The sequence below is a fragment of the Heteronotia binoei genome, chromosome 19 (assembly GCF_032191835.1).
Source record: "Heteronotia binoei isolate CCM8104 ecotype False Entrance Well chromosome 19, APGP_CSIRO_Hbin_v1, whole genome shotgun sequence".
NCBI lineage: Eukaryota > Metazoa > Chordata > Lepidosauria > Squamata > Gekkonidae > Heteronotia > Heteronotia binoei.
The window spans coordinates 30,661,460-30,687,618 of NC_083241.1; the positions used below are offsets into that span (position 1 = coordinate 30,661,460).

General features: G+C 47.6%; 1 protein-coding gene across 1 annotated transcript; it reads right to left on the minus strand.

Annotated features, from left to right (window-relative positions):
- Positions 1-776: 776 nt before the first annotated feature.
- On the minus strand, positions 777-26,111 carry LOC132587822 (sodium/nucleoside cotransporter 1-like). Its single transcript, XM_060260204.1, has 17 exons — positions 26,017-26,111; positions 25,848-25,936; positions 25,062-25,159; positions 23,103-23,292; positions 21,306-21,447; positions 18,233-18,346; positions 16,639-16,716; positions 15,408-15,488; positions 14,640-14,720; positions 13,518-13,643; positions 12,234-12,364; positions 10,968-11,136; positions 9,059-9,256; positions 5,799-5,880; positions 5,465-5,563; positions 4,652-4,766; positions 777-897 (listed from the first exon to the last, which is right to left on the minus strand). Exons 1-17 carry the CDS (start codon positions 26,083-26,085, stop codon positions 777-779), a joined length of 1,983 nt encoding a protein of 660 aa, XP_060116187.1. The 5' UTR covers positions 26,086-26,111.
- Positions 26,112-26,159: the final 48 nt, after the last annotated feature.

Genomic DNA, 26,159 nt, shown 5'->3' on the forward strand with positions numbered 1-26,159 from the left:
GGCGGCCTCGTGTTCTTCCAGCCACTGGATTTCCTTTTTGCAAGTGATTTGCCATGAGTAATTGTGTTCAGTTGTTCATTTTGGTGGCAGAGGCTGTTGAACTCACAGGGAATGTTCATGGTGGGCCCTTCGCAGCCAGGAGCCAGCAGAGAGCCAAGCCCCAGTAGTTCTGCCAGCACTGCAGGGGACGCTCAGCTCCTACGTGGCCAGCAAGGCCAATGAGGGGATGCCTGCTCACCCTATGCCCCTTCATGCACTGCTGTTGACCCTTCCTCCCATGTAGCTCTCCCCCTTTACCTTAAAAAGCAGCCCCAGTGGCTGCATTTGGCAAAGAACACCATCTTTTGAATATGACGACAGACTTAAATAGGATGCCTCGGTCAACCTTAAATAACTAATGGAAGGGTAGGTATGAGTTAATGGATGGAGACTAGGTTCACTCACCCTAGCTGTTGCCTTAGCAGCATATGGGAGATTCAGGCGACATATAGGAGATTCGGGCGATGAGCCGGCTTGCGGGATAGGGCAGGGTATAAATTGAAGAATTGCATTACATTACATTTGATTGCAGAGCCCAGCATTACCCCCCTGCACTTTCGACTTTCCTTCATGCCCCCATTCATTCTGGCGTTCAGAAGCGACGTCTTCTCCGTGTTGTAGCTTGGCACACAATCAGGAAGTTTCCCAGTATAAAAATATTTATTATTTGGGCTGCTGTGTCCTTCGTTATGTCAGGGGCCACCTCATCACACAGTCCTGGCCCCGCTCCTTGGCAGTTACGGCGCAGCACAGGCTGTGGAGTTGTAGTGACCGCAGCATTGTCGGAGGTACATCCTTGTGACAACGACGTCATGATGCTCCCATTCGCCAGTGAAAGAAAGAGACCCGTTGATCGTGCTGTGACGAAAAGATAGTGTTCTTGTGAGCACAACCCTACTCTTAGGCATTGTCAGCAAGAATAGCTAGATTCGAGCCCAGTGACACCATAGAGACTAACGAAATGTTCCAGCTGTAAGCCTTCCACTTTTTTTAGATACTTTCAGAAAGCTTCTACCCTGAAAACCTTCTTTGTCTCGACAGGACTTGAATACAGCTCTTCTACCGCGAACCCTCTGTCAAAACGAATGCAGACTTACAGGATCACTCTTCCTAGAAAAGTTAGGTCATGATCCCAGATTTGACTTTTCAACGGGGGATGTATTCTTGGGGACCATTTCTGTAAGTCATCTCCTAAGCTTCTGGTATGACTATGAAACTGACCCTGCTGGCTCCCTTTTTCCTTTTCACCTTTGGCCCGATCAGAAATTTCAAACTTTTTCATCAGAATAAGCCTTGCACTTTGTACGGTTTATTTCGAATGCAGAGTTTTGGGCTTCCTGAACACAAGATTTCATGGGAAGTTTTCTAATCCAATGAAGCCAGATCAGAGAGATCACACTGCCACCTCTTGGGAGGGCTCAGAAATCTGCATGGTCTTTGTGCCGCAAATCATGGAAACTTTTTTTTTTTAAACAAACTTCCGGATACCAGAAGAAAAGAACATTTCCATAATTAAAATTAGGTAAGAACAGGCCTCATTTTGGGCATGAGTTCACAGGAATGGAGCTCCGGAACCTCTAAATTTTATTGTGCTCTTCTTTTCTTAACACCCCCGCCACACACACACACACACACACTTCTGGGCTCCATTGTTCAAATGCCCTGTGAGAATTTTGCTGAACTCTTAAGATTTGACAAACTTTCTAATATTTTTCCCTACAAGAAATGTGAAAATAACCAAAGCATATCAAGCAGACAGATGGAAATCTTCATCATGCAACTGCAACCACGTAGGAGAAAGTAATGTAAAAAGTGTGATGGGAGTAAGGTTTTATTATGGCAAGTATAATTCAAGAAGCATTTTAAGGTAGACGCTGAGCTGATATAATTTAGTCCACCTTCCGGTGATGTCAGGGGTGTGTGGCACATGCAAATGAGTTGAGCTAATGAGCTCCAGCACCTCTTTTTCTACCCAATCACCCCTGAGTGAGAGGTTCAGTGAAGCAGATTGTCTAATCCTGAAAAGCTGTGTCAAAGGGCTCTTTCACACATGCTAAATAATGCAGTGTCAATCCACTTCAGCGACCGTTTGCAAGTGGATCTTGCCGTTTTGCACAGAAAAATCCAGTGGCAAAGTGCATTGGAAGTGGATTGAAAGTGCATCATTTAGTGTGTGTGCCCAAAGACTAGCCAGATGTCAGTGGCATCCTCTGAAAACTACCTGGCTGTTTGCAGTTCCTTGAGGAACCTAGCAACCAAATACAGGCAGGGAGACTCAGCACTCCCAGTCTGTTTTAAAAGGGAAGCTGGTGCCATCTGCTGGTCTGCTGAAAAGAAATTGCAAACCATTCATCTTTGATGGAAGATATCTTCACAGCCATCATGATTGTAGTTCTCCAAGAAATCGTGGCATGCCCTGCCAAAACGCAGGAGCCTCATGGTGCTCTGCAAGCCCTGGAGGAGCTCATCGTTCTAGATAGATCATGGGACTTTTCTGCTTGCCTTACCAGGCTTCAGCCCTGGGAGTCGGTAGCCCTACAACATGTAAAGAGATCTGTTGGATGGATCTCTTACTAAGGGAACCAGGCAAGCAGACTCTTCTTCTCCCGTTATCCCTGGTACTAAGTGAGGATCTCCCCGTTGTTGGCATCTCTTACATATGCTTCAGCCTCCCTTTCAACAAGCAAACACACTCAAGGTCAGCACCGATTATCCTTCCTCCCCAACCCCACCCTTTTTATTCAGTCTCCCAGGGGTCCTCTTTTCTCTTGCTGTCTCCGTATGCCCGCTGCGTCTTGTCAAAAGCTTGAAAGGCAGCACAGTCCCTCATTCTGCAGCATTCTCACTTTAACTTGACGGCATATCATCAAGAGCTGGGGGAATGAGACTCTGGTTGTCTGAAGGACACCCAGCCACGGTTTTTTTGCTCCTCTCTCCCATCATACTTTTGGCATCGGGGGAGAATTTTATGGATATCGTGGACAGCCATAAAGACAAGTAAGGGGCTTCTCAGTCAAATCAAGCCTGAACTCCCCCCTAAAAGCCGAAATGACTAGATTGAGGCTATTGTACTTTGGTCACGTTATGAGAAGACAGGAATCACTGGGAAAGAGAATCATGGTAGGAAAAGCGGAAGGCTGCAGGATAAGAGGAAGAACCAAGATGAGATGGATTGCCTTTGTCAAAGAAGGAGGTCCTTAATTCATAGGGTCAGATAAAAGGCTTTTTTTGAGCAGGAATGCACAGGAACACAGTTCCGGCTGGCTCGGCATCGAGGGTGTGGCCTGGCCTAATATGCAAATGAATTCTGGCTGGGCTTTTTCCCTACAAAATAGCCCTGTGTGAAACAATGAGGTGTGGCCTAATATGCAGATGAGTTCCTGCTGGCTTTTTCTACAAAAAAAGCCCTGGTCAGATGGAAGCGACTTCACGGCACTTTAACACACACGCCTCTTCCCAAGGATTTACTTGAGATGCACTTCAAAGATGGGAAATTCTTAGGCATGGTATCCCATAACCCACTGAGGCAGGATTTTCTTTTTATATATTTCAGAAACACTTTTTGTACCCTCAGTTTCCCAAACAACCTGCAGTTTTCAGGAATATAAGCAATATAAATGGCTTAAATCCCTCATGGATTGTCTTCACAAGAGACCCAACCAAAATTTTCCTGCAACACCCACATGTTCCCAGGTTGGGGGGCAGAATGCAATCCAGGCATAATAGAAATAACTGGAGGAAAACCAGCCTGAGTAGGAAGTGGACTGGCAACAAAGGCTCCTCCCTCCCTCTTCCAGCCACTTTTTGTGGGATTTCATTTGTAAAAGTGCCCAGCTAAAAGGCTGGTTAGATGCCACGCTGGCCAGCTGGTGAGAGCAAATCTTATTTATAGATGTAAACTCATTTATATTGTAAATGACCCCTTCATTAGCACTCACTGGTCTTAAAGATGCTTTCTTTGTATTTCTCCCATGGGATTGGGGAACTGGGCAAAGGAAGCTCTGGCTCTTTCCTTCCTTCCTCAGGGGACTGGCGGGGGGAGCTGCAAGGAGTCTCAGCCAATAGAAGGAAGAGAGGTTTGGCTCAGTAGCTCTGCTGTGCAACTGAGGGAACCTGGCAAAGCAAGCTGTTCTTCCTCCCAAGGGAGGAGCCTCAGCCAATGCAGAAAATAGAGGTTTTGCTCTGTAGCTCCAGTGCAGTTGAGCAAACCTGGCAAAGCAAACTGTGATGCAAAAGGAAGCAAGAGAGGGAGAAGGAAGCAAATGACAGCCAGTTGTCCTGATAGGAGCCCTCTAGGCACCGGATTCAGCCCCCAAACTGCATATTTGACACCCCTGGGCTAGGATGTTTAGCTTCCTTCTGTCTCCCTGAGTGTGTGCTGAACACTGGCACTCCAGACCATTCTTCTCGACACACAGGCCTGGACCTTTGCCCCAAGAGTCAAGGAGATCAAGCACACTCATACCATATTGTGTTTGCTTCTTCACATACCAACATCTTCCTCCAGTGGACATTGCCTATCCCTTCTTCAGGCCCTTTGTGCTCCACCAGCTGGCCAGAATTGGCATTGTACCCTAAACGCTTTGCAAGAGACATGGAGGGGCTCACTCACCATCCAAAGAGGTTTGTGCAGCAAACATAGACGGGGTAGCTGGTAGAGCTGAGGTCTGTCGTGTTGAAGAAACTTAAGCAATCGGTCACTTCTCCTCTGGGCACATACAGGATACCTGCAGGGTGCAGAAGCCACAAGAGAAGGCTGAGAGGTTCTGGACAGTAGGAAGACTGTTCTGCAGAATGAGTCGAATCCTCCACAGACACCTGTCCAGTAGGGTTTGCATCTCCTGTATACAGTCTGATCGTTAAGCGAATGATCCAAAGTCAGCCTTAACTAGTCTCCCCTCTCCTGTTTCTCCCAGCACTTCCATCACTCCTAGTTTTGAACCCCATATTCCCAATCTCCCACATATCTGCAGAGCCATTGCCATCCCCAAACACCCAGACAATACGTTCGTTCAATTTTAATACGGTCCAAGACAGCACAAATTAGAAAAAAATTACAAAAACAATGAAATACAAAATATTCAAAAAACGCAAAAGATAACAGGAATTAGGGTATATAAAGTACCAATTAAAATTTGGCTTCAGAATATAATGTATCTTTGCAAGCTTGAGATGCAATTGAAAAGAACCTACTTATTAAGGGATTAATTAACCTTGCCCATAGATTAATTAACCTTGGCACGAGAGGAGAACATGTTCAACACTTTCGATGGCCCCTGCTCCACAAGGGCAGACTTGCTCATTCTTAGGGTTCTTTCTATATCTCCCCTCTAAAACTGCAGAGAGTGCATGCCATCTAGCTAGGGAAAAGACTACGATGAACGGGATTCCAGGGATGAGAGATACGCTGCTGGTGCTACAATACCTGCGATGCAGGCGTTCATCAGAGAGACGCAGGCTCCCGTGAACAAAGCCCTTAGGACGATGCTAGAAAATTCACTCTTGCGGTGCGGTGCCAGGGTTGCTGGATACAAACGGAAAGACAGAGAGGGAGGAACTGAGAAAGGGTGGAACCAAAGCCCCAGGAAAGCTTAAGCGCCACTGAGCAAGGCTGCACAGGGAAGCTATGGCATGGGGGGGCGGGCTTGGGGGTTTTGCCCGGGCGCTTTGAAGTCCTGGCAGGCGGCATGGAGATCTCCCCAGACCTCATTCACCCCGGCCTCAGAAACGGCACATTCTGTGCTGCGCTACTAACTCACACAAGCCGCCCAGCATGATCCCGATGGAGCTCAAATTGGCAAATCCACACAGAGCGAAGGTGGTGATGGTTTCAGCTCTTATCTGGGTAAATAGAGAGAGAGAGAGAGAGATCGGTACCATGACAAATCTCCCATCCGTTCACCCCAATACCTGCCTCCCTGCATGCACTGCACCCGCCCGAGATGTAGAGAGGGATAGAGAGCATAAACACTCCGGTGCGACTCAGCATGACACATCCACATCCCTTATTGAGGATCTGGGCTCTCTGCTACCTGCTTGCATCCTGGCATGACCCAGCATTAGATAATCAAAGGGACAGCTCGTCCTTATTTCTGAGATGCCCTGCCAGATGCAATCCAGAATATGGGCCCACCGTCTTCAGAAACGGTGTTTCCCCATCTCGATTTTGTCAGTCACGTACCTGGAAACCGCTGGGACATCTCACTGGCCTGACTAGCAGCACAAGTGGTGCAGAACTACCAAATGCTAACCCTCGGTCACCTTGCAGTGGGCTGTTCTACCTCTGAGTATATTAACTAGGTCCCTTTTAAATGTGGCTCTGGAGGAGAGTTTTATGGCTACCATGGACCACAGCAAAGACAAATCGTTCCAGGTTGAATCAAGCTGGAACCCTCCCTAGAAGCTAAAATGACCAAACTGAGGCTACCGTACTTTGGTCACATTAGGAGAAGACAGGAGTAATGCTGGGGAAAGCGGAAGGCGGCAGGAAAAGAGGAAGACACAACCAGAGATGGATTCATTCCACAAAATAAGCTACAGCCCTTAGTTTGCAAGACCTGAGCAAGGCTGTTAACGAGAGGATGCTATGGAGGTCATTAATTCATAGGGTTGCCATAAGCTGGGGTGGAATTCTAGCAGGAGCTCCTTTGCATATTAGGCCACACACCCCCTGATGTAGCCAATCCTCCCAGAGCTTACACTACACCCTGTACTAAGAGCCCTGTAAGTTCTTGGAGGAATGGCTACATCAGGGGTGCGTGGCCTAATATGCAAAGGAACTCCTGCTAGAATTCCACCCCTGGCCATAAGTAAGCAAGTGGACGGCACTTAAAATATGCACACACCCTTCTGTTCTCGTATATGGCGCAAGGAGAGTGCGGCCCCTGTAACTCTCCAAGGGAATATTAAGGTGTGTTGGTTGCACTGCTGGAAAGCAAAGGGCTACATGTGTGTCGAATCCGCTCCTTGCCATTTGCACCACTGTTCTTTCGCGCTGTAGGTGGATTGTAAGAGGGATTCCAAGAAAAGAAATCCCATAAATTACCTGGCGAATGAGGAACGTTTGGTGTCCTTCAGACTAGTTGCCAGATTCTAAAACTCTCACAAAGTCTCAGTGCTACAGTGGAAGCTCCTCTTTGCAAGCTTTGTTTTGTTTTGTTGTTTCTGTATAGCCCTTCAAATTTCTTTCCAACCTCACCCACCTGTATTACTTCATTACTTTCCTGAATAAATGTCATGCTTGTTTTACTATATGTTGGATTCAGGGTCATGTGTGGGGAGATGGTAAAGGAGGGGTGGGGATAAAGTTTCTTGAGCAAATTCTGATTGTCAAATTTCTTGGCTTTCTTGCCTTGCTCATGAGTATGAGACCAGAGTGTTACTCCCGAGAAGGCCTGGTTGTGGGTCAGGTGTCTCGTGCTGCGGATCCACCCACTCCTGAGCCAGCCAATAGGGAATGCTGGCCACCTTTTCTTTTGGGTTGCTGACTCCTTTCTTCACTCAGCCCTCTTCCTTCTTTCCCCATGTCCTGCCCCATGGATTTAAGGATTCTCCTCTGACCTTTTGCCTTTGACCTTCACAACGGTTCCTTACAGGTTTAGGAAGCCTGTTCGTCTGGTGAAGCAATGTTGGTGTTGGTGAGTGAATTCATCGTAATTAAATACTACATGCTAAATAATAATAATCATTGTGCTAACATTCTCTGTACTTAAATATCAAGGGCCCCCGACTTTTTTCAGCCCTTGGACGCCTTTGGAATTCTGACACAGTGGGGTGGGCAAAGCAGCAAAATGGCTGCCACGAAGTGGCTGCCTCAAAAGGTAAGCCAGCCACAAAACAACTGCCATGTCTTGCCTTCAGTCACACAGTGAATATCCTTGTGCTATGATGGCAGCTGTTCCCATAGCAGTGTTATAAAATGTTAGAGAAGAAAAAGAGTTGGCTTTATACCCCACCCTTCACTTGGAGTTTCAGAGCGGCTTACAATCTCTTTTCCCTTCCTCTCCCCACAACAGACACCCTGTGAGGCAGGTGAGGCAGAGACAGTGCTGAGAGAACAGCTCTGGGAGAACTGTGACTGACCCAAGGTCACCCAGCTGGCTTCATGTCGAGGAGGAGTGGGGAATCAAACCCAGTACTCCAGATTAGAGTCTGCTGCCTCTTAACCGCTACACCAAACATGGTGTAGTGGCTAAGAGTGGCAGATTCTAATCTGGAAAACCAGGTTTGATTCCCCACTCCTCCTTCACATGAAGCCAGCTGCGTGGCCATGGCCAGTCACAGTTCTCCCAGGATTCTCTCAGCTCCACCTGCCTCACAAGGTACCCGCTGTGAGGAGAAAGGAAGGGAAGGTGACTGTAAGCCACTTTGAGACACCTTAAAGTAGAGAAAAGCAGGGTGTAAAAGCCAACTTTTCTTCTTCTAAAAATCTACACAGACAATCAAATCTCCAAAGGCCAATCAGAGGCCCTGCTAGGCAAGAGCCCCACTTTCTAAAAACACTGGACAGGTGCTAGGAAAAGTGTTGGGGGGTGCTTTGGGGTCCATGGGCAGCAGGGCATTATTTGTAGCAGGAACTCCTTTGCCTATTAGGCCTCACACCCCTGATGTAGCCAATCCTCCTGGAGCTTACAGTAGGCCCTGTACTAAAAGTTCTGTGAGCTCACGGTGGATTGGTTATATCAAGTGGGTGTGGCCTAATATGCAAAGGAGTTCCTGCTACAAAAGAAACCCAGATGGGCACCATTTTGGTGATGCCTGCACCATATTATCAACTGACGGCATTAGAGGAGAAGAGTGCAGGACAAGGGTACCAAGGTTGTATTTTGCCTGGGGTCTCAGATGGCCTTTCCCTTGAGAGCCCATAGAGACTGACTTTGCTCTTGCGCACCTCCGGTTCATCCACCAAAAAGGGCAGGAGCAGTTTCGCAATAGTCCTGCACTACGAAGCACATGAGCCGCGTTCGCCTCCTCTTCCCTTTCCCTTCCCATCCAGACAGCCCATCGCAGCCACACTTACAGAAATCCACTGCTTTTGCGACCCGACCCACTCAGGACGCCCATCCAGGCGCTGCTGTTTGTAAGTGGACAGCTGCTGGTAGGCCACAAACTCATTCAAGAAAAACTTGATTCCCAGCATCTCCGCCACCAGGCCCGCGTCGTCCCAGCTGGCCCCTAAGAGGAATGCCAGCGGCATCAGTACGTAGGAGCAAATCAGCTGGAAAGCAGAAACAGGGCTTGTCAGTAAACTCAGTGTCATCGGACAAGCCTTTATTGGCATGCAGTGGCGACTGGCCGATGTGTCAGCTTGCACAATGGCAAGTGGGCGCTGTGGGCCTCTGATGAATTGGGCCCCCTTAAACATTAGACGATACGTGAAAAATGTTAATGACCTTTTAGCTTGAAAATATATTAGAAGTTCCAGTATTATGACTGTAATGCAAATAAAATTTACATTGTATTTAGGGTTGCCAGCCTCCAGGTGGGGCCTGGGGATCTCCCGCTTTCCCAGCTGCTCTCCAGCTGGCAGAGATCAGCTCCCCTGTCTGTATTGACATTTAGTCTCTACTGTATACTGCCAGTTATATGTACAATATATTTACACTGTAATTACTAAAATATATATATATTTATTTCGCAAAAGTTTTAATTGTACCTTTTTTCCACTCATGTATTTTCTTTAAATGTTATTTATTTATTGCAAAAATTAAGTTATAGCCTTATACCTGTGGGTGGGCCCCCTGTGTCTCCTGGCAACCAATTTTTTTAGACCCATTCCGCCACCCCTGGCATGTATAGACATATACAATAGAAGGTCAGCCAAATTACAAATTAGGAGAGGACAGAGTCCATACAAAGTAAGATTAGAAGTACAAGATAAAAACAGAAATAACAGCATAACGCCTAATATGTAGTATTACTTATCAGGGTGTGTAACCATAACGCTATGAAGAAATTTTGCTGCTCTTTCAATATCTGGATTATTAAGCAAGAAAATAAACCTTAAAATCTTCTGAAGTCTCTAAGAGTGTGGCTGATATGAACAATCACAATGGGACGTCAGATAAAAAAGGGCACTGAAGAAGAACATGGGAGACAGTTTCGACACAGTCCTTCGTTCAAGGACAGCACCTGCTAGAGTAAGAAATCCCTTGGAATCTGCCAGATAAAATGACTGAGGGAAGAACATTAAATCTAGCCAAGGAAAAGGCTCTGCAAGTCTGGAGCTAGGAGCTGGTAGAGGTATACAGCTGGGAAGCTTGGATTCGGGGCAATCCCTAAATTTAAGGGAGAGCAGGTTCTGTTGGCAAGGCTATAGAGAGTTTGTAACTCTGAACCCAATAGACTAGGTTTTATTTTTTATTTTTAAAAAGCCTCAAACTCAGAAAGCATGGTTAAAGATTCTAAGGATAAATTCAGGGAATTTAATAAACTCAGCGGCCAAATTAACTATCCATTCTCCTGCCACTCCATCCCTTCTTTCTTACTCATCCCTTTTGGCTTCCATATTGCCCACAATCACAATTTTTCCCATACAAATTCATCTGCTAACTGTGTGCCATTTCCTTCCCCAAGTACGGTGAAGATCTAGTGTAGGACAGCCATAGTAATCCAAGTGAAAGTGCGTTGTTGAGGCACAGCTGCCCATGAAATTCTACCTTACAGGAGGTAGTTTGCCGATGCCTTCCTCTGCATAGCAAACGAGATCTTCTTTCGTGGTCTTCCTTCCTATTATTAACCCTACTTAGCTCCCAAACTCTGAAAAGATTGGACTATTTGGGTTGCTAATCTGAGTATGGGGCAGTTGAAATCAAGGCCCACAGAAGTCTCTACAATAAGGTGTATCCTTAACACAGTGAGTTGCCTCTTCCCACCCTCCGATTGCCCTGTTGTCCTCCTAAGCAGGGTGGGGGTCTCGTAGGGGGTACCTGGAAGGAGAGTCCTGCAATGTTGACCAGGTTCCCCAGCCAAGCGAGGGTGGCGTTGACGAACTCCAGCACTGCCAGGAAGGAGATGAGGTTGGCTGCAATGTTAGCCACCAGGCCCACAGAAACTGAAGCACCATTGCCGATAGCTTCCAGAATATTCTGCTCTTCTCTGTGAGAACATACCAGGGGGAAAAAGGCCGAAGAAGGAAGCTTTGACTCTTGAAAGCTCATAACTTGGCGTTCTTGTTGGTCTATTAAGATGCTACTGGACGTGAATCAAGCTGTTTGACTGCAGATTGACACGGTTGTCTTCTGAAACCAAGAATCCCAGAGATTCACAAGCAGAGGAGCACCACTGACATCCCAGTAAGAGGAGGGATTGCTCATGAAATGTCTCCATGGCAATTTTAAGCATGTTTGCTCAGGAGTCTGCTTAGGATTGCAGTATTCATATCTCAAAAGAAGAAATTCCTGATAGAATACCATTTAAGAATACCATCTGTCTATATGTTTGAATGGTTATCATCCATTTCTTTGTATCTGAGGAAGTGTGCATGCACACGAAAAGCTCATACCTTGAATAAACTAGGCCATGTGACGCTGTGACTGACATCTTCAAAGGGGTGGAATTCTAGCAGGAGCTCCTTTGCATATTAGGCCACACCCCTGATGTAGCCAATCCTCCAAGAGCTTACAAAAAAGAGCCTTGTAAGCTCTTGGAGGATTGGCTACATCAGAGGTGTGTGGCCTAATATGCAAAGAAGCTCCTGCTAGAATTCCACCCCTGCATCTTCCTGTTTAGCTCCCATGTATAATGGCATTTGCATTTGAGCACCTTAGCAAATGGTTCCTGGTAACCAGGATTCCAGATCCTGGTTTGATCTTGCCTAGAATCCAGGTTTTCAAACGGACTCCAACCAGTTAAATTGCCCCAATCAAGATAACAAACTGTTTGGGAGGACAAAAAAAAATACTTCTTTACAGAGAGAGTGATTAGAATGTGGAATCCACTGCCAGTGGATGTAGTGATGCTAACAGGCATAGATAGCTTTAAAAGGGGATTAGATAGATTTGTGATAACTGGCTGAAGATGATGTATTGTCAAATCAACCACTAGGGGGTGCAAAACACATGCAGAACAGAGGGTGGAAACCCAAAGCAACACAAAAGCAAGGAAAAGGAGAATGCAAAAAAGCCCTTAGATGCCTCTTTCCCCAATCTGATTCTGTGTCACTCTAGCAGGTGACTATAACTATTTTAACTCACCCACAGGCAATTTTCACACCTTCCCGGCTCCGGAACTTGGATTCTTCCACTTCTGGGTAGACAAGTTTAGCCATCGCCAAAGCACAGGGCGCAGCCATCACAGAGGCCGCGATCAAGGACGAGGCGTCTATCTGCGGCAGAAGACAGCAAATGAGAAGCAAACCTGCCTCCTATAACTAGCATTTGAGAAGTCAGGACTGGCAAGGGATAGCAAAGTCAGCCAGCTCCCAATGATCTCATGTTCATCTCTTGTTCCTTCTGGGTTGCTTTATACAAGTGTAACATCTGCTCTGTCCCTCCTCCTCGCTTGGAAAAATGTCACCTTCTCAAAGCTCTCGAGGGCAGTCATTAATCCCCTCTGAGGAAATGTCCACAGCCATGAAAGTGCACGAGTGCTCTTCTCTCAAGGACCCTGATAAAGGGGTTGCTTTAAGCCAAACGCAAGTGATAAATCCAGGATGCAGACAGTGCAATCAAAATACGATTTTTGTGTACTGGTTACCTCTCTGTTTGAACAGTGTCATGAGTGAAAGGCAATTTTCGAAAGAGCTTTCTCTTCAATCCTCCATCAGACCTTTAAAGGTAAAGGTAGTCCCCTGTGCAAGCACCAGTCGTTTCCGACTCTAGGGTGACGTCGCATCATGACATTTTCACGGCAGACTTTTTTAACGGGGTGGTTTGCCGTTGCCTTCCCCACTCATCTACACTTTCCCTCCAGCAAGCTGGGGACTCATTTTACCGACCTCAGAAGGATGGAAGGCTGAGCCAACCTTGAGCCAGCTACCTGAACCCAGCTTCCGCTGGGATCAAACTCAGGTCATGAGCAGAGAACTTGGACTGCAGTACTGCAGCTTTACCATTCTGCGCCAGGGGGCCTTACATGGCAGAAATTCAGAGGGGAGCCGTGTCGGGCTGCAGAAGAATAACTAAATTTGAGTCCAGTGGGACTTTAGAGACCCACAAGATTTGGGGAGGGGGTATTCGTTTTTGAGAGTCAACGATCCCTTTGCCAGCTCATCTCAAAAGCTCATGCCCCCACCCCCCAAAATCTTGTTGACCTCTAATGCTAGGAAAAGTGGAAGGAAGCAGGAAAAAGAAAGACACAATGTGAAATGGATTGAGCCAATCAAGGAAGCTGTGGCTCTCAGTTTGCCAGACCTGAGCAAGACTGCTAATGACAGGTCGTTAATTCAGAAGGTTGTCACGGGTTGGAAGTGACAGCACTTAACATGCTCACACACGGTGTTGCTGGACTCAAATCTAGCTGTTAAACAGCATACTCACCCCAAACGAAATGTAGGCTCCCAACACGCTGCCAGCGATAGTAGCAAAACCGCCGGTCATCACAGCATGGACTTCCGACTTAGTCATATCCATCAGGTAGGGGCGGATCAGCAGCGGTGCCTCCGTCTGCAAGACAGAAGGCGTATGTTGGAGATTTTTGTCTGCGAGCTCAAGTGAGGAAGGGGTTTTCTATCTGGCAAAACGCAGTCCAATTAAAGGAGAGACGGAGCCCTGGAGTGAGGAGCCCAAGGAAGAATAGTGTGTGTGGCCTGATCTGTCTTTGCTCAGGAGGGCTGGGGGGGGGCACTAGGACTATTCAAGGGTGCAGTTCACAGTGGGCTTGACCTACCAGGTTATTATTCTCTTGAAATCTCAGTCAACCTTTCACTTGCATTAGCCTTCTTGGGCTTTAGTCTTCAATTTGTGCTAGGTATTGGAAGAGGCATTCCTTCTGGGCTAGATATTGGAATTCCCTCTGTGGTAAGTATTGGAAGAGGCATTCCCTCTGTTAGGCATTGGGAGAGGCATTCCCTTTCTGCTGGGTATTGGAAGAGGCATTTCTTCTGCGCTAGATATTGGAATTCCCTCTGTGGTAGGTATTGGGAGAGGCATTCCCTTTCTACTGGGTATTGGAAGAGGCATTCCTTCTACGCTAGATATTGGAATTCCCTCTGTGGTAGGTATTGGAAGAGGCATTCCCTGTTAGGTATTGGAAGAGGCATTTCCTTTCTGTTGGGTATTGGAAGAGGCATTCCTTCTGGGCTAGATATTGGAATTCCCTCTGTGGTAGGTATTGGAAGAGGCATTCCTTTTCTGCTGGGTATTGGAAGAGGCATTCCCTCTTGGTATGCGAACAAGGAGAGAACAACTCTTCTAAGATGACACCAGAAGAGGCATTCCTTATCATATGAAAAAATAGGGACAGGAACTGGAAGAGGCATTTAGAAATACTCAAATTTCATTTTGGCTAATAATGCATACACTGCATTAAATCAGCCACTGTTGATACTATATTTCTTGCTTTGTGGGCATGGCTCACTGTACCAATCCGAACTATCGCAGATCAACAGCAATGTTCTTGAACCACAATTCCATCCCAGCAGTGGAAGGAAACCTACTTACCATCCCAACAAATACATTCCCCACAACACTCAGTGACTCTGTGGCTGTTGTGCCCATGGTGATCTGCAGGATCCAAGACAGCTGCAAGAAGGAGCCACAGATAATCAGACAAGGGGGGTGCTGTTGCCCAATCACACAACCTGCAGGGCCCAGCAAAGAGGCTTTTAAAGGTCTAGCCTCTCCTTCCTCCCCCCTCCCCCCGCTCACTTTTTCACCTAATAGTTCAACCACAGCCCAGCCTTTGTGACTTTGTGTTTGCTAACAAAGCTGCTTTCATCAAAACATCCCACTGAACCCTGGGCACTGCTAGACCAACAGTAATTCCTAGCCATAGGGAATGGTTTGGGGGTGTTATCCTCCCTGTCAGGAGGTGCTGAGGAGACAGACAAACCAGAATCTTGTAAATGAAACAGAATATGTTGCACAAGACATGGGGGTTTTCTATCCTTGTGCCTTCTAGTGGTCGCTTCAATCTTCCATTGCTGTTTCTTGAGGAGGGGGTGTTTTGAACACTTTAAAGTGCTTGTAAAAAAAAAAAACACCTGAGAAACAGCGATGAAAGATTGAAGCGACCACTAGAGGGAGCAAAATATGTACAGAAAGGGGCAAGAAAACCCTGACACAGTACAGGCACATAACCAACAGAAATAACATGCAGAAAAGCCATAGTTTAAACACATCCTGTTTTTTCACAGTATTGGAATACAATCTTAGTAGTGTTCAGTAGTCATTGGTTCAGCCCATGGAGCCTCATGCCAAGCGTTTTACCTTCAGGATCACCCACTGCATGACTCCCAGGTAGTAGAGAACAGACATCACCGAGCTGAAGAAGATAATGATGGGCAAAGCCTGGAGACAGAAAAGGCCCAGATTACGTCAGCCTTTGGCACCTCCATACCATACCGGGTGCTACAGCTGAGCAGGTATAGCTGCTTGGGCAGGAAGCATGGCACAGAAGGGCAGAGCGGGATCTGGGAAGCAAACTCAAGGATGGTGACGGGGTGCCATGAACTGACTCGGGAACCTGGACTGCCAAAGTTAGGCTTCCCAATCCCCCGGTTCCAGCGTGGGAACCCCTGGTTTTCCAGGCTCCACCCCACCCACAGCCAACTGGCCCCACACCTACAGCTACCTTGTGCCTTTAGATCTCTGCAGGTTTAGAAGCCTGCAAATACCTTTTGTTTTAAAATGTGTATGTGCCTTTAAATTTCAGCAGGAAGTGAAGCTGCATCAGGAGTGGCTAGCAGCAGAGCCACATGTGTGTGTGTGTGAGAGAGAGAGAGCATAGTCCCTCTGCTTGCTTTGCTTTTTTCAGACGTCTTTGTATAGGAACCAGAGCCAGAAAGTGTGTGTGTGAGAGAGAAAGAGAGAGACTGAGAGAACAGTCTCTGTGCTTGTTTCGGATTCATTTCAGATGTCTTTGTATAGGAACCTGTTTGTGGGATGGAGGAAAACTCCCAACTCTCTCTTTTAATTTGTCTGTTAGTCTGAAGAACTTGGTTGGAAATACAGCAGCTCCTGTGCATAAAGCTCCAGTGAGATCACAAAGGTGTGTGCTTGCAAACTATTGCTTATTTTGGCTGCTTTGTTAGTGTGTTTCACTTTCATTTACTGGAATTGTAGCTGCTAAGGGGACAAGGAAATGAAGACTATTTACAGGAATTGCTCTGCTGTATTTTTATGTTAGAGAATGGGGAATCTCCTGGCTCCACCCCCAAAGTCCCCTGGTATTTTCTGAGTTGGACTTGTCAACCTTAGCGAAAATGAAATATATTTAGATCTTTGACAACAGTTGGGTGTTTGTTATTTAGTCTCTTCTGGCTCATTTAGTGGGTGGGGGGGGAGATCCAGTTCAAGTTCCTTGCCTGGACTGTAGCCCACCGGTCAAGCAAGTACCACCCCACCCTGGCTGTTTGAAAAGCCATTTCATTTAAAGGCCTCGTTTACACCAGAAACCAAGAGAAAGGGTCAAAGAGAAGCTCCTTTCCAAATCTCTGACCTGGAAGGCGAAAACGTTTTGAATCAGTTGGTCTCCAAAGACGAACCGGGAACCGGCCGTGGTGTAGTTCAGGAAGGTCTGTAAAAAAACCAGAATGCCGTGACTGAGTTTGGAGCCGCCTTGGCTTGAGTGACCTGGAATGGGATGGATGTTCTGTGCTTCTGAGCACGTCGCTTGCACATATTTGCTTATTAAAGATGAGGCCTGCCTTGTGGTAGAAAGCTGAGTTTGTGACACTACAGGTCCTTCCAGGCAACAAGAAAAGGGGAGGGACAGTGGCTCAGTGGCAGAGCATCTGCTTGGTAAGCAGAAGGTCCCAGGTTCAATCTCTGGCATCTCCAAAAAAGGGTCCAGGCAAATAGGTGTGAAAAACTTCAGCTTGAGACCCTGGAGAGCCGCTGCCAGTCTGAGTAGACAATACTGACTTTGATGGACCGAGGGTCTGATTCAGTAGAAGGCAGCTTCATATTTCAAGTGCTTTTGTTTTGTTTTCGAATGCTAGATTTGTGCTACCCTGTCCTGGATGGCCCAGGCTAGCCTGATCTTGTCAGGTCTTGGAAGATAAGCCGGGTCAGCCCTGTTAGTATTTGGATGGGGGACCACCAAAGAAGTCCAGGGTTGTTACACAGAGGCAGGCAGTAGCAAACCTTCTCTGTTGATCTCCTGCCTTGAAAACCCTCTGGGGTCACCATAAACCGGCTGTGGTTTGACAGCACTTTCCACCACCAGATTAATGCTAAACTTATCCTGTGCTGCTTACACAAGATCTAATTCCCACTCCAAATGAAGCACTCCCTTTGCAAGATCGAAGTGTTCTCCAATGGGAGATGTGCTACCAAATAAATAATGGTGAATGGCACCTATTGATCGATGGAGCAGCCTCATTTGGAGTACTGTGTACAGTTCCACACCTCAAAAAAAGGTATTACTGCAATGGGAAAGGTGCAGAAAAGGGCAACTGGAAGGATTAAGGGGATAGAACACCTCTCTGAAGGAAGGTTAGAGCTCTTTAGAGAGATGATAACTGAGAGGGGATATGACAGAGGTTTGCAAAATTATGCATGGGCTAGAGAAGGTCAAGAAAGAAATACATGTCTCCCTTTCTCCCAGTACAAGAACTCCTGGGCACTCAATGGAATTAATGAGCAGTGAGCTTAGAACAGATAAAATGAAGTAATTCTTCACACACAAAAAGGAACATGTGGAATTCACTGCCGCAGGAAGCGGTGGAGGCTACAAGCATAGCTTCAAGAGGGGACTGGAGAAATGTATGGAGAGCAAAGGTCTATTAGCCACAAAGTATAAATGGAACCTTCTTCTGGGACAGTGATGCTCTGTATTCTTTGTGCTTGGGGGGCAACAGTGGGAGGGCTTCTGGAGTTCTGACCCCACTGATGGACCTCCTGATGGCATCTGGGTTTTGGCCACTGTGCCACTCAGAGTGTCAGACTGGATGTGCCGCTTATATTGTGTCCTTATATCTCAGTTTTTGTTTCTCACCACCAGCATCCTTCTTGCCACCTCACATCTCCCCAAAAGAGGTCCTGACTCTGGCCTGAGTCAAGACGTCTGGCCATGTCTTGCTGCTTCATACCTGGATCTGTTCGCCCAGCCACTGGAAAGCCTGAAATCCAGGCTCTGTCCGGATGATGAAGATCCCGAGGAGGAACTCCAGGCCAAGCCCCCAGAAGACAGCTCTCCAGGGCACCTGCGATCCAGCAAAGATAGAGGAATGAGTGTGGGAAGCCAAGGGGCATTCTGTGAAAGGCTCAGCAGCAGCCCAGGGAGACAGAACTCTTCATGATTAACACAGTAGAGTGATGAGCTAGATTCTACTTGTATCTGATGAAGGGAGGGTTGACTCTCGAAAGCTCATACTCCCAAAACGTTGTTCTCTAAGGTGCTACTGGACTTGAATCCAGCTCATCTGCTGCAGACCAACCTGGTTGCTCTTGGAAACAGGGTAGTCATGTTGGAATTCAGTGCCAAAGGAGGTCTGAAAACAGGGCCTGCTACTGTTTAGTGGGACAGTTGGGAGCCTCCCCTTCAGGGCTTTTTTGGCAGAAAAAGCCTTCAGGAATTCGTTTACATATTAGGCCACACCCCCGACCACCATTGTTTCACACGGCTTTTTGTAGGAAAAGCCTAGCAGGAACTCATTTGCATATTAGGCCACATCCCTGGCACCATCCAGCCAGAACTGCGTTCCTGCTAAAAAAACCAAAACCCTACTTCCCTTAACATCCTCCAGTTCCCACTGTGACATCCTGTCTCAAGGCGAATCGTAATTAGCCGTTAATCAATTAATTATTTTATATTCTGCCTTTCTCGGTGGGATCTGGGTAGATTACAAAACTAGAAACCAATGCAACAAAAACGTTATAAAGTGTACCATAAACTGTAAAAACCAGAGTGCAAGAACTAGAAGACCATGCATTTTAACACATACAGTAAGTGAGCTGGTAAAGAACAAACCTATTCTCATTATAAAAGCACTGTCTGGAACAATGGCATTTACTACAGCCATGTTCCTTTTATTAAAATGTCCCTCCTGAATAATCTGGTGCTGGGAAACCATGGCTAGCATGTATCCTCTAAACCACAAGTGGAAATTTCATTTTTATTATGTTATGTTTGAGTCTAGCAACACCTTAAAGAATAAAAAGTGTTTCAGGATATACGCTTTTTGAGCCGATACACCCCCCCCCCCCCAAAAAAAAATCTGATTGGTCTCTAAGGGGCTACTGGACTTGACTCCAGCTGTTCTACTGCTGCCCTCTGAAACTAACTTGATTATTTTATCAGAACAAAGTTTGACACCTTTCAGACCAAAAAAAGCTTTATTCCTGGTATAAGCGTTCGTGTGCATGCACGAAAAGAAGCATGAAGGAGTGTGCTTGCACACAGAAGCTTATACCAAGAATAAAACTTTGTTGGTGTTAAAGGGGCCATTGGACTCCCAACTTGGTTCTGCTGCTTAGAATCATAGAGTTGGAAGGGACCTCCAGGGTCATTTAGTCCAACCCTCTGCACAATGCAGGAAACTCACAAATACCTCCCCCTAGCCAACAGGGCTAAGAGCCACGTGGTGTAGAGTGGTAAAGCTGCAGTGCTGCAGTTGGAGCCCTCTGTTCATGACCTGAGTTCAATCCCAGCGGAAGCTAGTTCAGGTAGCCGGCTCAAGGTTGACTCAGCCTTCCATCCTTTCGAGGTCGGTCAAATGAGTACCCAGCTTGCTGGGGGAAAGTGTAGATGACTGGGGAAGGCAATGGCAAACCACCCCGTAAAAAGTCTGCCGTGAAAACATTGTGAAAGCAACGTCACCCCAGAGTCAAAAACTAGTGTTTGCGCAGGGGACTACCTTTTTTTTTTTTTAACCAACAGAGCTACCCATTTGATTATTTTATGTTATTAATGAAAACATTTATACCTTTCCCGGGGCTTTTTTTTGCAGCAGGAACTCCTTTGCATATTAGGCCACACACCCCTGATGTAGCCAATCCTCCTGGAGCTTACAGGGCTCTTATGACAGGGCCTACTGTAAGCTCTTGGAGGCAGGACTACATCAGGGGTGTGTGGCCTAATTTGCAAAGGAGTTCCTGCTACCAAAAAAAGCCTTACCCATCAACCATGATGTCTCAGGGTTGTAAAACTAATTTTGTTGTTGTCTCTGTTAAAAGCCTGGAGGATGCTGATGGCCCAGTCAGTCTGCCAGTGCCGTTCATACATGAACTGAGCACAAGTGTCCACAAATAATAATAATAATAACCCAGCATCTTTGCCAAGTTAACTTTCATTGGGTGGGTCTACAGAATGCAAGATTTATGTGAGTAAATCCTGTTAAATTTATGAACATTTTGTTAGTTATCTTGCTGGATGGTGCAAGTTTTTATTCAAAACCCAGTACCGGAGCAAGGTAAGGTTTTGAATGAGCTTTCACAGGAGACGAGGGGCAGCATCCAGAAAGAACATAAGTCTATCAATGGCTACTAGCCACAGTGGCTGAGTGGAACCTCCACATTCAGAGGCACTAAGCCTCTGAGTCCCAGAGCCAGGAGGCAACATCAGAGAAAGTCTTGGCCTCTCTGCCCTGCTGTTGGCACCCCAGAGGAACTGGCCGGCCACTGTGTGAGACAGGATGCTGGATTAGACGGACCACTGGTCTGATCCAGCAGGGCTATTCTGATGTTCTTCCATTCTCCTCAGGGGAAGGCCTCAGCCTCTCTGCCCTGTGGTTGGCCCTCCAGAGGAACTGGCCGGCCACTGTGTGAGACGGACCACTGGTCTGATCCAGCAGGGCTCTTCTTATGTTCTTCCATTCTCCTCAGGGGAAGGCCTCAGCCTCTCTGCCCTGTGGTTGGCCCTCCAGAGGAACTGGCCGTCCACTGTGTGAGACAGGATGCTGGATGAGACGGACCACTGGTCTGATCCAGCAGGGCTCTTCTTATGTTCTTACGTTCTCATCAGGGGAAGGCCTCAGCCTCTATGCCCTGTAATTGGCCCTCCAGAGGAGCTGGCTGGCCACTGTGTGACATAGGATGCTGAGTTAGATGAACCACTGATCCGATCCAACAGGGCTCTTCTGATGTTCTAAAGAAAAGTGGATTACTACAATATGTGCTTTGCACACCAAAAAGGCCCAAACCAAAAGTAGTGCTTCTACTTACAGCCCTGTGGTGCTTGGAGCCAACAAAGAGCACGAGAAGCAATGCGCAGAAACCCCCCAACGACACTAGCTGCTCCTGCCGTTGGGATATGTCAAGAACCAGCCACGTGATCAGACCAATCAGAATGACGACGCACAGCACCCTGGGACAAAAGGAGAATGCCGTTACAGAGATGCACTTTGGAACAAGCGTGGCCTTAGCCCATTATTCTCATGAGATCAGCAAGATGAGGAAGATGACACAACATTTGAGGCTGTGGGAGAGATTGTGGCTCAGTGGCAGAGCATCTGCTTGGTACGCAGAAGGTCCCAGGTTCAGTCCCCAGCATTGCCTGCTAAAAAAGGACCAGGCAGCAAGAGATGTGAAAGACCTCAGCCTGAGACCCTGGAGAGCTGCTGCCGGTCAGAGTAGACAATACCTAGCTTGGTAAACCAGTGTTCTCAATCAGTATAAGGCATTTGCATGTGTCTGAGTGCCAGAAAAAATTTTTTGAACACATTTGAGAATGTTCTGGTACACCTCAGCCACTGGGGGGGTCCCTCCTTCTTTTCCTTGTCCCCCTTCTTTATATAGGTATGCTCCCTTTTTTCCTTCTCTTTCAAGCATCAGGGATACCAGTTTTGTCATGCAATTGTACAGACAGAAAGAGATAGTCAAAAATGAATGACCAGGACATAGACATTGGAAGTGGTCTTTATATTTGCAGAAAAGCAGAATGGCTATTTTGTAATGAGTCAGGAGGAGAGCTGTTATGGCAAGGGTATGATTACGACATATTTTGATGTAATTTCAACAATTCTTTTCAAAACACTATCAAATAGTGAGGGGGAAGAGGGACCGCTACAGAACACTATATGATTATAGAGCAAGAGAAACACTTAAAGGTGCCCTCCTGAACATGTTTTGTCAGGAATAAGGTTCTACTGTCATTTGCTTCCAGATAAACACAATGAAAATCAGAGACCTAAAAGCATGTGGCCCTGGTAGCTTTATTGTAGGATCACCAAGACTGATAGTGGGTGGATACCAGAGGAAGGAAGGCAGGCAACATCAAGGAAATCCCACAGCAAGAATGTCCAAAAAGATATTGTAGAACTAAAAGACCATCACTGGAGAATCTCAGGAGCATCTCACTACAGGGACATATTCAGACGATGGCTATTGGAATGCCACCACCCCATGCTTATTTACTTTAGTTGTACATATTTATTTACTGTCTCCCCAACAGGAACATAAAGCTACTTGTATCATTCTCCTCTCCTCTATTTTATCCTCACAACAATCCTGTGAGGTAGGTTAGGCCAAGAGAGAGGGACTGGCGCGTGGGTTACCTAGCAAGCTTCCAGGGCACGAGAGGAGGAGGAGGAGAGTTGGATTTATACCCCAGCCTTCACTCAAGAGTCTTAGAGTGGCCTACAATCGTCTTTCTTCTCTCTCCCTGCAGCAGACACCCTGTGAGGTAGATGGGGCTGAGAGAGCTCTGAGAGAGAGAACTGTGACTGACCCAAGGCCACCCAGCTGGCTGCATGTGGAGGAGGAGTGGGGAATCAAACCTGGATCTCCAGATTAGAGTCCACCACTCTTAACCACTAAAACCAGACTGGGGATTTGAACCTGGCTTTCCCAGATCCTATTTGGACACTTTAACCACTACACTGCACTGGGAACAGCCAAGAAAACATTCCCAACAGGGAATCATTATGGGGATGCTGTCTTCCTAGGCAGAGATGGTCCATAGCAGTAACAGCTATTGGAGTGGAAGACCCCACTCCTGCAGCCAGCCGCAGCCCAACTCACCATTTCAGCCAAAACCAGGAGCGCTGGAAGCATTTCCCAACAGGGCTGAGCAGACGGACGATAGTTGCCCCGCACCACTTCTTCACCAGGGTATAGAGCCCAAGGAAGACTGCCAGACATGTTAAAACGACTAAAGCCAAGGCTCGCTGGAAGTCCAGGTAACAGGCTGCGATGAAGTAGGCCAGGTAAGCTAGAGAAGGGAGACACAAGACCCGTGGGCAGTGGATCAGTTCAGTTATCAGAAGGGCAGCACTGGCTTTCTTTTCTACGGTGGATTTTTAAAAGACCCTCTGAGGTCCTTATTCTCAGACACTGCAGGGAGGGAGATGTCAAGCTGCGCGTTGCAAAGTGTGCTTTAGTGTTCCTGCGTATGAAGTGACATAGATGTGGGCTACAACTGAGATTCCTCAATATGATCTAGAGCAGGGGCCTCAATCTTTCTGATCCTGTGGACGCCGTTGGCATTCTAACACAGGGTGGTGGGCGCAATCACAAAATGGCTGCCGCAGGAAGCAAAGCCAACCACAAAATGGCTGCCACAGGAGGTGGAGCCACACACACAGAGGAATCCCAAGAGAGGTGACTTTAAAATGCACTGGGAAAGAGAGGTAATAAAACCAATGCCATGTTGACAGCTGCTACTGGAACCATGTGATGTTACTCTGCCCAGCCAATCAGATCTTCAGTGGCCAATCAGAAGCCTCACAGGGCAAGAGCCCCACCCACTTTCTAAAATACATTTGCTGGGCGCCAACAAGGAAGGTGTTGCCAGAAACCACATTGGGAACCCTGGTCCAGAGACCTTTGGAATGGACCCCAGTTTGAGTTAAGTCATAGACCAATTTCGCACTCACTCTATGCCGCTCTGACGTTCCTGTTTTCAGCGCGGCATCCTTCCAATTTCCCATTATCTGCCCTGGGGCTTCAGGTTGCTTCGCCATTCTTGCGAGGGAAAGAGAAACCGCTAAAAACCAGTTTCTCTTTGCTGCGCAAAACCTTGTTGCCTCCCCATCTCCCCTCCTCCAGCCAGGCCCAGCACTATGGTTTCTAGCGCCCCAGGCTGCCCCTGCCCACTTCTTCTCCATCAAAGTTTCTATTCACGCTTGTGAAGGGCGAGCAGCCAATTACATCACCAGAAGTTACGTCATCAGGGCGTGAAGCCCTGTGCCCAGCCCTCTCAAAGGGAGCTGTGGGGAGAGAGGACCTGAGCTGGTGTGTGGCCTGCCCATCGGGGGAGGGGCAGGCGAGGGAAACAAGTGTGGGGCTGGGAGGGAGGGAGAAGAGGCTCACCCCCACCCTGCTTGGTTGCCAGCAGCCTGGGAGGGAGGGGGCTGCTGGCCGCCACCCCCCCACACTGCACTTCTTGTGGGGTCTCTGCAGCTGAGGCTGGTGTTGTGTCCCGGTGCTCGCTGCCACACACCCTGACATCGCCGAGGCTCCAGCAGCCTCAGCGAAGTCAGGAACTCAGTGGGCACGGGCGGTGTGTGAAGAGAGGGGGCGCCTCCTGGCACCCCTAGGCCAAGCGCGCCCCAGACCGCCGCCTCCTTGGCCGACTCCCACGTGCCGGCCCTGCTCCGAGCCCTTAGCTCAGGAAGGATGATTGCCTAGGGCACCGGCTTTGTGACTTGGTGACATTATCAGTGCAGAGGGGGGCACCAGAAGTTAGCCTTCCCTAGGGTGCCAGGCAGTCTAGGGTCCGCCCTGTCCAGGCCACCCCCAAATGGCGACACTTTTTTGCCTTTTCTAGGCTGTCTGGGAGCTTCTTTGATGCCCCTCCTTCCCAATGGGATGACCAGTTTTATGGCTGACTTTAGTGCTTGGGAACCTGAACTCTGTAACTCAAGCACAGTCCCCACCCACCAATATTCCATCTCTGGTGCTTTGCAGAAAGGAAGAGAAACCTCTGCCTTCCTTGTCCTCCCAGTCTACAAAAGTACTGATGGGGTGAGCATGTCTCACCTGCACCCAAGAGACCCAAGAAGATCCAGCGAAATGCCTTGGCATGAGCTTTGCAAAACTGCCTTGTTTTGGAAAACGGCTCAGCTGCCTTCTTCAACCTAAGGAGATTCGCATAAATAAAACAATTATGGAGAAAAGGCCGAAATACTGCCTTAGGAAAGGGCTTTCAAAGAGGCTTGGGGATTCAAGGCAGCATTCCCTGGGGTGTGCCATTCATACAGAATCCCTAAATGCATGAACTGGGAGCACACTGTGTTCCTTCTAAGCTGAATTAGAGGGAGTTAGCTCACAGATGTTTAGCCTCCAGCTCACACATTTTTTGTCTTAGCTCGGGAAGGATGACCCCAAAGCACACTAATTCATGCAGTAGCTCACAACTTTAGTGCCAGTAGCTCACAAAGTAGAATTTTTGCTCCCAGGACTCTGCAGTTTAGAGGGAACAGTGGTTACAGCCATGCCTCTCAAACTCTTCGGTGGAACCAGCGTCTTAGCTTACTCTATTTTTTTGGACCCTTTTGTGAAGTTAATCTCTCACATCAGTTGTAAAGTTGCCATTTATAAAGCCAGAGCCACCAGGTGGCATTTCATAGCCTCTCTCTTCTTCCTTCTCTTGGCCTTGCCCCCCCCCCCCCCCGCCCAGAGAATCATGACCCACTCTGGGACACACCCCCACGATCTGAGAGTGACTGGCTGAGAGCATAGAGAGAAAAGCTGGAAGGAAGAGGGGGCTTTAATGACACAGGCAGCCGAGAAAGGAAGGAAGTAAATAAATAGAGGGTGAAGTACTTCTGGAATGGAGCACGTGGTGCGTGTTTTTCTTCCTGGCCCTCAGCCTTGCGGTGCTTCTCTGTCACTTCAGGATTTCCCTCGCATTCCTGCGAAAGCCACAAGGAGAGAGTTGCCGTCTTGTGAGAAAGTGCAAAGGGCAGAGCTAATGAGATAAGGAGTCATTTACCGCCAGCTCCAACGCCGGGTTCTCGTAGCCGCCATTCCGGTCTTCAAGAGACATCCTGACTTCTCCCATCTTCCCGGCACGTTGCAGCTGCCCCTGGAGCCCTGGGGTTGAACCGCGAGACGCAGAGCACACAGTCATTCGAG